Below are 12628 nucleotides of genomic sequence, written 5' to 3' on the forward strand. Positions count from 1 at the left end.
GCCTCGCAAGACGAAAAGAATCCGTTCCACAAGTCTCTTCGTCTAGCGGTTTTTTCGTCTTGCGAAGCAAGCCCATGGACGGCTTAGCGGATTAGCACTATTAGCGGCTTTTAGTGGCTTATCGGATAAGCAGATAAGCGGCTTAGTGGCTTAGAAAAAGGGGGGGAAGGGAAAAAACCCCGCAGGAACATTTTCGTCTTGCGAAGCAAGCCCATAGGAAATTTGTTTTGCGAAGCACCTCCAAAACGGAAAACCCTTTCGTCTAGTGGGTTTTCCGTCTTGCGAGGCATTCGTCTTGCGGGGGTTGTATTCACACATTTTATTCACACATTTTCACACATTTCACACATTTTATTCATGCTTAAGGCAGAGCTTGCACAGAGCCTGCACGGCAACTTAAATGTAGCCCAGCTAGCATGCCCCCCTGGAGTCTGGCACAGTGAATTTCTACAGAATCATTGCCCGTTCTGGGAGACAACTGTGGCTGCCCTGCAGCTCCATGCAGGTTCCAGAATCCCATTATGTGCATTATGTTTGGGATGGAGTCAGTTTTCCTGCGGAGTCCATTGACATCGTTTGTTTGTGCTCGTTTCATTTTGTACTGCAGCTCTGTGTGACGTAACTCTGTCTCCAAACATGCCTTTGAGAGCAACTTTTCTCAGTCTTGCGTTTATGATATTGAGTCAGCTGTTTTTACCTTTTCTGGACCCAGGGTGCAACCAGACATGACAGCCGGAGGTCTGGGATTAGACCAGCTTCCCTTTTTTTATTTACTAAGTAGCTGCTGGAGGTGGTGAGGAGGCGCAGATTGCAGCTATTACAAAGGCGGCATTTTTTCATCTCCGCCAAGCTAAGCAGTTGGCTCCTTACCTCTCTCGCCCTGACCTAGCCACTGTGATCCATGCGACGGTCACCTCCAGACTGGATTATTGTAACTCACTCTACGTGAGACTAACCCAAAACTCCAGCGAGTCAAGTGCAGAATGCCGCGGCGAGACTCCTTACGGGGTCTTCGCTGCGAGATCACATTCATCCGGTGCTATACCAGCTGCACTGGCTCCCGGTGGAGTATAGGATCAGGTTTAAGGTGCTGGTTTTAACCTTCAAAGCCCTATACGGCCTAGGACCCTTGTACCTACGGGACCGCCTCTCCTGGTATGCCCCACAGAGGAACTTACGGTCTTCAAATAAAAACATCTTGAAGGTCCCAGGCCACAGAGAGGTTAGGCTGGCCTCAACTAGAGCCAGTGCTTTTTCAGCTGCGGCTCCAACCTGGTGGAATGCTATGTCACAAGAGACTAGGGCCCTGCGGGACTTGACATCTTTCCACAGGGCCTGCAAGACAGAGCTGTTCCGCCAGGCCTTTGGTCAGGGCACAGCCTGACTCCCTCCTTTGGCAATCTTTACAAAACTTTAGTTTATGGTTGCCATCAATTTTGATTTTAATTAATTTTTATAATGTTTTTATAATGTTGCACTACTTCAGTGTTGTTAGCCGCCCTGAGCCCGGTTTCGGCTGGGGAGGGCGGGATATAAATAAAATTTATTATTATTATTATTATTATTATTATTATTATTATTATTATCTGATAAGGATTGCGGTGCTGCTGGAAGAAGTTGATCCTTTCTCCCCTCCCTCCATTTTCCTCATAAAGCTGCCCTCTCCAAAGCTGCTGTTTTCTCTGCAGGTAAAAGGTAAAGGTAAAGGGACCCCTGACCATTAGGTCCAGTCGTGACCGACTCTGAGGTTGCCGCGCTCATCTCGCTTTACTAGCCGAGGGAGCCGGCGTACAGCTTCTGGGTGATGTGGCCAGCATGACTAAGCCGCTTCTGGCAAACCAGAGCAGTGCACGGAAACGCCGTTTACCTTCCCGCCGGAGCGGTACCTTTTTATCTACTTGCACTTTGACGTGCTTTTGAACTGCTAGGTTGGCAGGAGCTGGGACTGAACAACGGGAGCTCACCCTGTCGCGGGGATTCGAACCGCCGACCTTCTGATCAGCAAGTCCTAGGCTCTGTGGTTTAACCCACAGCGCCACCCGCGTCCCATGTTCTCTGCAGGTAGCACACTTTTAAAGAATAGCAGGAGACCCAGTTACAGATCTCCCTCAGTCTTCTGCCATTTGGCCCTCAGAATATGGAGATAATTGCTATGTGAACCTCGTAATGGGCAACTTGAATCAGCAGCCACATTTTGGTCTCTTTTTGCTGGCTGTGTGCCCCCCCCCCCCCGGAGAATATCCTTCCCATGGCTGACCATGAAGACCTCCGCTTGGATATGTCGATGTACGAAGGCCTCTGGTCCTAGGCCTGCAACTGTCGGAACTCCAGAGAGCTTAGCATTCGCAGTTAAATTCCACCCTCTTGTTATAATGTCTGTTCTGGGTCTTCTGGATTGAAGTAAATCATAAATAATGGGGACAAAGAACTGAATTATGAGAAGCATCTCTATTTCAGTGGAGAAGAAGAGAATTCAAAACAAAATGCTTGAATGGTAATTCAGTGAAAGAATGACATTGGAAGCTAATAGAACAAAACAAATATTTTAAGCATTTTTATCTGTTTGCCAAACTCTCCGTAAGCAGCTTGGTATTTGTATTCCGGCTTGCCTTGTTTCATGTGTCATGAAATACCTTTTCAGATCCAGGAGCAATGCCAGAAAGTGTTAAAACAGACGCTTCACTTTTAAAATGATCTACTTTATAGTCTGATTGCAGTGTCGCCCAGAATCCCATTTTAAAGGCTGTAATGTCCGCAGACAAGCTTTGCAACACAAAGCCGAATTATCCCCATAATGAATGTTTAAAAAAAAAATCCCTATTTGCTTTTGGAATGAATTCTGAATCTGAGATTTTAGTGTTGTTGTTTTTTTAAAAAAAGACTTTTACCTGCAGAACCTTATGTGAGATGTTTCTTGGATTTTGTTTCCAGTATGGGCAACTTAAATCCAGAAATCTATTCAGTAGATTTTTCTCGATACGGTGGTACCTTGGTTCTCAAACTCAATCCGTTCCGGATGTCCATTCCAAAACCAAAGCATTCCGAAACCAAAACACGCTTTCCCTTAGAAAGTAATGCAAAATGGATTAATCCGTTCCAGACTTTTAAAAACAACCCCTAAAATAGCAATTTAACATGAATTTTACTATCTAACAAGACCATTGATCCATAAAATGAAAGCAATAAACAATATGCTACAGTCACAGAATCAATCAATCAGTAGCTGAACTGGGTTCCACACAGTCACAAAAACAAAACAAAAAAAGCCGCAAAAACAAAAAGGCAAAATAAATAGCAAAAACAGACAGACCTCAACACTCAAAATGGAAGCGTAACACTCAAAACGGAGCACGTTCAGCTCCCGAAAAATGTTAGCAAACCGGAACACTTACTTTGGGTTTGCCGTCTTTGGGTTCCAAGTTGTTTGAGTACCAAGGCGTTTGAGAACCAAGGTAGCACTATATCTCAAAAGAAGTGTTTTCCGTAATACTTTAACAGGATCACAATACCTTTATGAGGTAAAAAAGGTAAAGGTAAAGGACCCCTGACAGTTAAGCCCAGTCGCGAATGACTGGGGTTTTGGCGCTCATCTTGCTTTACTGGCCAAGGGAGCCAATGTTTGTCTGCAGGCAGCTTTTCTGGGTCATGTGGCCAGTATGACTAAGCCGCTTCTTGTGAAACCAGAGCAGCGCACGGAAACGCCATTTACCTTCCCACTGGAGCAGTACCTATTTATCTACTTGCACTTTGACGTGCTTTCGAACTGCTTGGTTGGCAGGAGCTGAGGCCAAAAAAAACGGAGCTCACCCCATCGCAGGGATTCAAACCGCCAACCTTCCGATCGGCAAGCCCAAGGCTCAGTGGTTTACACCACAGCGCCACCTTTAGGAGGCCCATGTACAATTCACAAACAGTGAGCTAACCCTTACTTTTCAGAGAACTGTTCCTTCGGGTCCGTCTTAAACGCACAAATAAGGAAGCAGAGGTAGCAGAGAAGGAGCTCATCTTCTCTTAGAACAGTGATTCAGAAAGGTACCTGAAAAAGTAATCAGAAGGATTTTTGCCCAGTTCACCTAGGTACTTTTGTACCCATTTTGCCTTAGAACATTTCTTTAAATCTGCCCTTCAAGCTAGCACGTAACTGTAAGGGAGCTGGCTGGGCATGTTTAGCCTGGAGAAGAGGAGGTTAAGGGGTGATATGATAGCCATGTTCAAATATATAAAAGGATGTCACATAGAGGAGGGAGAAAGGTTGTTTTCTGCTGCTCCAGAGAAGCGGACACGGAGCAATGGTTCCAAACTACAAGAAAGAAGATTCCACCTAAACATTAGGAAGAACTTCCTGACAGTAAGAGCTGTTCGACAGTGGAATTTGCTGCCAAGGAGTGTGGTGGAGTCTCCTTCTTTGGAGGTCTTTAAGCAGAGGCTTGACAACCATATGTCAGGAGTGCTCTGATGGTGTTTCCTGCTTGGCAGGGGGTTGGACTCGATGGCCCTTGTGGTCTCTTCCAACTCTATGATTCTATGATTCTATGTTCGTCCCTTTTGACTGAAGCTCCCCCACCCCCTCCACCAACCTGACTTGCTGTTGCTCTCTTTAAGCTGGGGAGCCCTCAGCAGAAGCCCAAACGCCTCCGCCTGGTCGTGGACATCTCTGGCAGCATGTACCGCTTCAACGGGGTGGACGGGCGGCTGGAGCGCTCCATGGAAGCTGTTTGCATGGTTATGGAAGCCTTTGAGAATTACGAGCAGAAATTTAAGGTGATTTGCACATGAACCTATTAACTTTTCAGCGTTAGCTTTTCCAGTAGACCATTTCCAGTAGAAATATGTAGGCCGCACTTCTGCTTGCAAAAGGAACAGACATTTCTTTCTCTTACGAAACCAAAAAGCAGCCTTACCACCGTTGTTTGGAAGCATTGCAGAGTACAAAAATCAACTGAGTTTTGCCTCTAGCTTTAGTGTCTAAAATGCTCATGTTAAATGTTGGTAGTAGTGAGGCTTTACATATTGCATCAATATAGCTTTGACTTTAGCTTTATTTATCTCGCGTGCCTTCCTTTCCCCAGAACCATTTCATACATCAATAGAGCATGAGACGCTCAGTTCAGCGTCTCATCAATATTGCATCAATATAGCTTTGACTTTAGCTTTATTTATCTCGCGTGCCTTCCTTTCCCCAGAACCATTTCATACATCAATAGAGCATGAGACGCTCAGTGGGGTTTGAGCCCCACGCTGGGCATTTCAGGGGGTTGGACTAGATGGCCCTCAGGGTCCCTTCCAGCTCTCTGGTTCTCTGATTCTAGTCCACAAAAGCTAATGGTGCAAAAGATTTGTGAGTCTTTATGGTGCAATTGGACTCCCTTCTGTCTTTGTAAGAGAGGTTTCAACATCCCTCTCTTATCCGGAAACATTTTAAATGTCTGTTGGCCAGATCATGCTTCTACTACATGTCTAGTATAATGTTTATGCATTTTTTGTCCGTTTGGTTTTAACGTTAATGTTATCAATATTTTTAAATGAATATTTTATATTTTTTATGTAAGCTGCTTAGTTTTTGTTGATTAAGTGGCATATAAGTCTTGTCAAATAAAATTAATATTCATAGAAATGGAAATATAGGCAATCAGACACTGGACAGCTTAAAACCCTTCTCCTGGTATTCCAGTATGAATTTGTCTGATCTGTCCATGCAAGCTGATGCTGAGAAGCACATGCTGTTGTGGTTTGCTTAAAAGGGCTGAACAATCAATATTAAGAATTTGAATGTGTAACTAAAGGCATAAAATGTGCCTCTTCCAGCCTTAATTTGTACTTTGGCCTGTGAGCACAAGGGTATTTTTTTTTTTAATAGCACAGAAATTGGTGGGTGGCAAATGGTGGTTCAAGGCTCCAAACTGTGATCGGCGCCTTATGGTAAAACATACATTTTATTATGGGGACGATGCTTAAAAATGATGTTTAAATCTTTTCCATGCAGTATGACATCACTGGGCATTCGGGAGATGGTTTTAACATTGCCGTGGTCCAGAATGACAATGTTCCGAAGAACAATAAACAAAGATTGGAAATTTTGAAGGTAAACCTTTACTGGATGAAATTCTTAGACATTTGTGTAGTGCCTGCTATCCCGGAAAGAGAACCAAGCGGGGCAGGGAGTGTGAAAGTATAAACATGCTGTAAAAAAAACCCACCTTTGGCACTTAGGACGTAAGAACGTATAAGAACGTAAGGAGAAGCTGCCCATCTAGCTGAGAATCCTGTTCTCACAGTGGGTGCCAACATATTATTTGTTTTTATGGAGTGTCTTTCTAGAATAGCCTCCTGTAACATACGGATTTCCTTCCCTGCCAGGTGGTGTTCTCACCAGTTGCTACTGTTGTGAGTAGTTATAGTTCTCTTCGATGCATCTGAGCTTTGCAGAGGGTTCACAGACCACCTGGACCTCTCGCATTTAATGGGTTTTCTCCAAAAATGGCGTGCGCATGGAGATAGACACGAATAATGAATCTCGTCAACTGAAGATAACACTTCACAAATCCTTTCGTTTCTAAGGAACCACAAAACATTTTATTTTTCTGCAAATTCTCATCTCTTGTTGTTAAGGAGTCATACCCCATATTTTACTACTGAAATAAACGCTAGGCACCTGGTTGTTCTGCACGCACTTTGAGCCTTCCAGCAAAGGCCGATTATGGATGGCGTTCATTTTTTCCTATTCTGCTCTGGAGTGATGCTGTCAGAAATGAAGGGCCATTCTCTTTAATTCCAATTTGGTCGACATGGTGCATATACTCAACCACTGTGTTCTCAGCCCACTGGGGATTTGCCTAAGAAAGCCGGTGTGACGTTAACATATGAGAGTGCCAGAGGTGAAATAGTTAAACAAGTTACCCAATCAGAACTAAGGGGGGTGGAGTCAGAGGGACTATAAAACCAGCACTGGAAGGGGCAAAGGGGGAGTTCTTTGGGAGTTGGGTGGTTGGTTGGAGTGGGAGTGAATTGGGGTAGAGTCTGGGGGTAGGTTGAGTTAGTGTAGCGAAATAAGCTGAGTCAGGAACAGTTAGCAACTAGGAAGACGAGTAAATATCTGAGAGGTGGTTTAGTGAGTGAGAGCAGGTAGCAGAAGTTAAAGGACTGGATAGGCGCCCCATGATTGTAATTGACTGATACCATTTAGGGAACCACACGCTTGTTAAAATGTAATAAATAAACAGAAGTTTATGTTCCAATTTAACCCTGACTGGACTCAGTATTGTACCAGGTAGGGCCTGGGTGGTGGCAGCAAGAAATAAAGTGGTGGCACAGGGATCAATAGACGGTGAAACATCCAGGGACCTTGTGTGATCACCACAGTCTTATTTTATGTTCCCAGTGAGATAAGTTTTTGGTTCATGGGTCCATTTATTTTCCATATTCCTGTCCCAGGGGTGTCCCATCTCATTTTGCTGCCTGAGGTGAAATGGGAAAATTTCCCATTTTTTTTCAGTCAAAAAGTTGCTTTATTGTCTGAACTATAATTTGGACATGAATTCACCTGCAATAGGCATTTCCATTCAGTGGGTGCCGAAATGTTTGCTTCCTTGTTTTTCATTTTCGTGCCTCTTTTTGTTGATGTTTTCACCTCCTCCTCAGATAATGCATGCCCACGCGCAGTTCTGTATGAGTGGCGACCACACTCTGGAGGGCACAGAGCACGCCATTCGGGAGATTGCGAAAGAAGAGGCAGACGAGTACTTCGTCATAGTCTTAAGCGATGCCAACCTTGAGCGGTACGGCATCCCCGCAGCACGGTTTGCTCAAGCCTTGACCATCAACCCCAAAGTGAACGCATTTGCCATATTCATAGGCTCCTTAGGAGATCAGGCAGACAGGTAGGTCAATGAGTTCATGGCATGCATGCATATGGCATACGTTTTCTTTAAAAATGTGTTCTGCACAGTTCTCCACAAATCTGCTCAGGTCTGGCATTCTGGCAAGGCTGGTTGCCTAGCATCACACAGAGTTTCTTGTGCTGTGAGTGGCAGAGAACTCATGCCAAGCTGAGCTTTGCAGAAAGCAGAAACTTCTGCCTGTGCCAGAGTTCGGTGTGACAAATGAGAGATTCGCCCTTTCTTCTGCTGTGTGTTTAACTCAGTATTGGTTGAAGTAAAATGCTACCTTACCAAAGGGCTGCTTGTATTCTGTGCCTCCAAAGACTACCTCTCACAATTAAGAAATGTAATAACAATAATAATAATTTTTAAAATCTACTTTAAATCAGTCATTGGTTTTGTGCTCTGGGGAACACAAAACACGTTTCCTCATGGATTTGCTGTATATCCCACATCTTATGGGACGTGGGTGGCACATTGGTGTAAACCACTGAGCCTTGGGCTTGCCAATCAGAAGGTCGGCAGTTCGAATCCTCTCGACAGGGTGAGCTCCCGTTGCTCGGTCCCTGCTCCTGCCAACCTAGCAGTTCGAAAGCACGTCAAAGTGCAAGTAGATAAATAGGTACCGCTCTGGTGGGAAGGTAAACGGCATTTCCGTGTGCTGCTCTGGTTCGCCAGAAGCGGCTTAGTCATGCTGGCCACATAATCCGGAAGCTGTACCCTCGGCCAGTAAAGCGAGATGAGTCACTACTGGACGTAATGGTCAGGGGTACCTTTACCTTTTACCACATCTTAGGCGACACCCCATAATATCCGGAGTGTTAATGCTGTACTTTCCTTTGTGCTCCCTGCCACGCATGTGCATAGCACATAGCAAACACAAATAGAAAGGAGTCTTGCTGCAGAAAGGCTTTTGCAGAGGCAAAGCTTTTTCCGCTTGCTCCCACCAAAGTTTCCAAGTCTTTCAGGTTGCAGTTTCAGTACAAGAGATTTAGAAGGAAGTTTTCACTTTCTTCTTAAGAGCATTTAAACGTTATTTGATGTATTTAGTGTAAAGGTAAAGGGACGCCTGACCGTTAGGTCCAGTCGCGGACGACTCTGGAGTTGCGGCGCTCATCTCGCTTTACTGGCTGAGGGAGCCGGCGTTTGTCCGCAGACAGCTTCCGGATCATGTGGCCAGCATGACTAAGCTGCTTCTGGCGAACCAGAGCAGCGCACGGAAACGCCGTTTACCTTCCCGCCAGAGTGGTACCTATTTATCTACTTGCACTTTGACGTGCTTTCGAACTGCTAGGTTGGCAGGAGCAGGGACTGAGCAACGGGAGCTCACCCCGTCGCGGGGATTCGAACCGCCGACCGTCTGATCAGCAAGCCCTAGACTCTGTGGTTTAGACCACAGCGCCACCCACGTCCACGTATTTATTGTAGTGGGACACAATTTGCAATCATGTATTTTTCTCTTTCCTGATCTGCAGGTTGCAAAGGACGCTGCCAGCCGGCCGTTCCTTTATTGCCATGGACACCAAGGACATCCCACAGATTCTACAGCAGATCTTCACCTCCACCATGTTGTCAAACGCCTAGGAAGGGGCCTGCTTTTAACCTGTAATTGGTCGGTTGTATATGGGAAGCACCTCGGCGGAGTTTAAGAGGGTGATCTAATTCTAGTAACATTGGGCGGAATCTAGCGTTGTACGGGTGGACTTTGTGCTTCCGTAAAGGGACTTCGCCTCCCTCCCCTCCCTCCCCAAGCCCACGCGTGCCCCAATGTTTTCTGTGGAGGGAGGAGCCCTCAACATGATTAGAGGAGAGAGGATAGGAAGAAGAAGCTGCCTTCTACACGTGTAAGTGGTGATCATGGATGGCACAGAATACAACCCGTAGGCTTTCAATTGGAATAAGTACTATACTTTACATTGGAGTATATATTGTACTTAAATGCGCATATCTACCTATTACTGCTACATTTGAGTAAAAACCTTAGTGGGTTTTTTTTAAAAGAAACCCCACCCACATTAAAAGCTTTCAGTAATTTAAACTTTCCATCTACAGTTTCCTTAGACACTGATTTGCACTGAATATCTTGTCAACTGCAGGCATGTCCAAAGTCCATTTCGGGGGCCTAATCCGGCCTGCTGGTTGGTTTAATCCGGCCCCTGTGGCAGTTTATTTCCTGGGTAAAATCCTAAAAAAAACCTCAGCAACTTCAACCCTAAAGAAAGCTCAACAACTTTGGTTGGCCCTCATGGCCCTTCACTTCATCAAATCTGGCCCTCTTTGAAAAAAGTTTGGACACCACTGGTCTGCTGCAAAAAGCAGGATGTTTTGTCATTTCCCATTGATCCTTTTTTGGAGCTGGTAAAACTCATAACAATTTTCTGTTTGTTAATAAGAATGAATGTGGTAATGCGCACATCAGACAGATCTAATAGTCTTCCTTTGCGTTTTCTGCCTCGAGTAGAAATGCAGGGTAGTGTTAAGGTGTGGAGGCTAATGGGCTGGGATGCTTCGCAGTTGTCTCACAGGCATCTGAAAACTTCTGAGAATTTCAAATGAAAAGCCAATTTGTTTAATTCTAGATTGTTAATCTACCCTTGAATTTGCTGCAGTGTGAGCAGTGTTTTGTTCGCCCATCAAAGGTACTGCACACATGGGACAAGTAGCGTTTTTAAAAAAAATAATATAATTTCAGCTATTTATATATCACCTAATCATGAATGTTTCCAAGTGGTGTACATAGAAATTGCAAAAGCATATTAACGAATAAAATAAAAAATCATTAAAAACTCCAAAGCTTCATTTAAATGCCTGCTGGACTAGAATGGCCGTCACTGTTTTTCAGAAGCTTAGGATTTTCTGCCGCTCTGTGTAGAAGAAAGGATTTTCTTCTACTCTGTATAATCTAACTGTGATTATAAGCAACAGTGCATCTGCAAACACTGAAAGAAAATGCCCAGAGGCATTATATTTGGTTGCAGCTGACTTTCTGAGGCTGTGTTAAGTGAAAATATTTGACCAGGCTAAGAACTAAATCATATTTCCCCAATCTAAATGTTTCTCCTGAAGCTGCTGTTTGTCTTGTAGGAGAAAAACACTGCATAGCACGATGCTGACTCTGTCCAATTATGAAGAGACGGCAAAAAGTCTCAAGAGACAGGGCTCCGCCATCCACAGTGAAGTGGTACTTGAGAGCCATTCCCTGTCCACTGAATGAGCCAGAAAAATGTGGAGTCGTTCTGAAAGCCAGAGCAGTACAATATCAGAGCAAACTCCTTAGCATCATTTTCCATCATCCAAGGCAGTGAGATGTTGCTGTACTCAGGCATGACAATGTTCCTGATGATGGAAGGGCAACAGATAATAGCATAAAACTGGTAAACGCCATGAGCTTCCTCTAAATGTGAAACTTAAAAAAACCAGCTTAGGGGCAATGCGAGGAATCAAGAGACACAAATGGTAATATTTTATTGCGTTCGTAACCAGACTGGCGTGAAAGCACCACCATCCACACTCTGAAATTCTGTTTTAGTTTAGTAAGTTGCAAGAGTGAATCATGGTTATGTATTAAGATGCCTCACAATTCATGCATCACTTAGCTCTGGACCACATGTTACTTATCAGTTTGTTAAATCTGCTAAATTCAAACCAGGGGGGAGAGAGGAAATTATTGTGGATTTCATTCCTCCCCAACAAATCCTCAAGGTGGTTCACAATGTATTTCAAAACGTAAACATCTCAATTCAAAATTCTGGCTTAAGAGAGAGAGGTAAGGCAGGTAATACATCAGAAAACGAAGCGGGTCAGCAGAATATCTTCAGCTAGAAAATGTTTTAAGATTTCAAACATTAATTAACATTCTTTCCCGGGAAAATAATAATGCAAGGTGGTTGTTTGCTGAAACAGTCACCCCCCCCCATGTGAGACTATATGTGTTGTGATACACAAGAGAATGAGCTGGAGAAACAACAAAGCAGTGTGTGAACCAGGCTTTTTAAGAACTGGATGTAAAATGCAAAATACACTTCCTACAAATTTCTTACAACCTTTTTCCTATCTGCAACTCAATGACAAATAGAAAACCTGAGGGGAAGGTTGATTTCTTAAGGACAATGATAGCATTTCTACTTCTGTGCCCTAAGACCCCGAAGGGCTGTACAAAGCCCTCTTATTTTTTAAGATTTCTTCATAATTTGGCGTTTGGACTCATTCCTTGTTTTCTAGACTTTGCATTACACTCACAATGTCAGTCGGTTTTCGGATCTCTTCCCAGTTCAGCCACATTGGCAAGCAAGCAAATGTTTCTTTAAATAGCCCATCTGCTGCATCCAGAGACGTGTGAACAATAATAACCCGTTTTCCCCATTCTGACATTTAAAAGAATAAATAAGGGTCTCTTTGTATCTAGAGAACACAGTGTGTAGGTCTTTATTTTCTATTCTCACTCATAACAGAATGCAGTGGGGGGGGGGGACTCGCCCCAATGTGAACAATTTCCCACAAGTGTTCTTTTTGAAAATATGCTTCAGTGCCCCTCTGGAAGTTAATGTACTACAGCCATAAAGAAATTTGCACTTGGGGAAGGAAGGGATTCAGTTTGGGGAAAGCAGCTGCAAGATTTGATAAAAGGTTTTGGGGGGAAAGTCAACTAACCTTTACTGCTGTCCGAGTGATTTATTTAAAGGTGGCTTCTAAAACAGTACAAACCCAGGAGGAGAGTATGATACGAGTCTCCTCAATGCAACCCTCAAATA

The 12628-nt window shown here is 44.1% G+C and overlaps 1 protein-coding gene across 3 annotated transcripts in view; it reads left to right on the top strand.

Moving 5' to 3' along the window:
• The window catches only part of VWA8 (von Willebrand factor A domain containing 8), a 94441-nt gene extending 82155 nt beyond the window's left edge, over positions 1–12286 (top strand). For 2 of the 3 annotated variants that reach the window (XM_079983449.1, XM_079983451.1), the window contains exons 42-45: positions 4603–4761; positions 5984–6082; positions 7639–7877; positions 9353–9870. In XM_079983449.1, the coding sequence (XP_079839575.1) occupies positions 4603–4761; positions 5984–6082; positions 7639–7877; positions 9353–9461 (606 nt within the window). In that variant the 3' untranslated portion in view covers positions 9462–9870. Of the gene's footprint in view, positions 1–4602; positions 4762–5983; positions 6083–7638; positions 7878–9352; positions 9871–10456 lie in introns of those variants that run through there. The other variant, XM_079983450.1, reaches the window with a different exon arrangement.
• The last annotated feature ends 342 nt before the right edge of the window (positions 12287–12628 follow it).

The sequence above is a fragment of the Podarcis cretensis genome, assembly GCF_951804945.1.
Source record: "Podarcis cretensis genome assembly, chromosome: 7".
NCBI classification, from domain to species: Eukaryota; Metazoa; Chordata; class Lepidosauria; order Squamata; family Lacertidae; genus Podarcis; species Podarcis cretensis.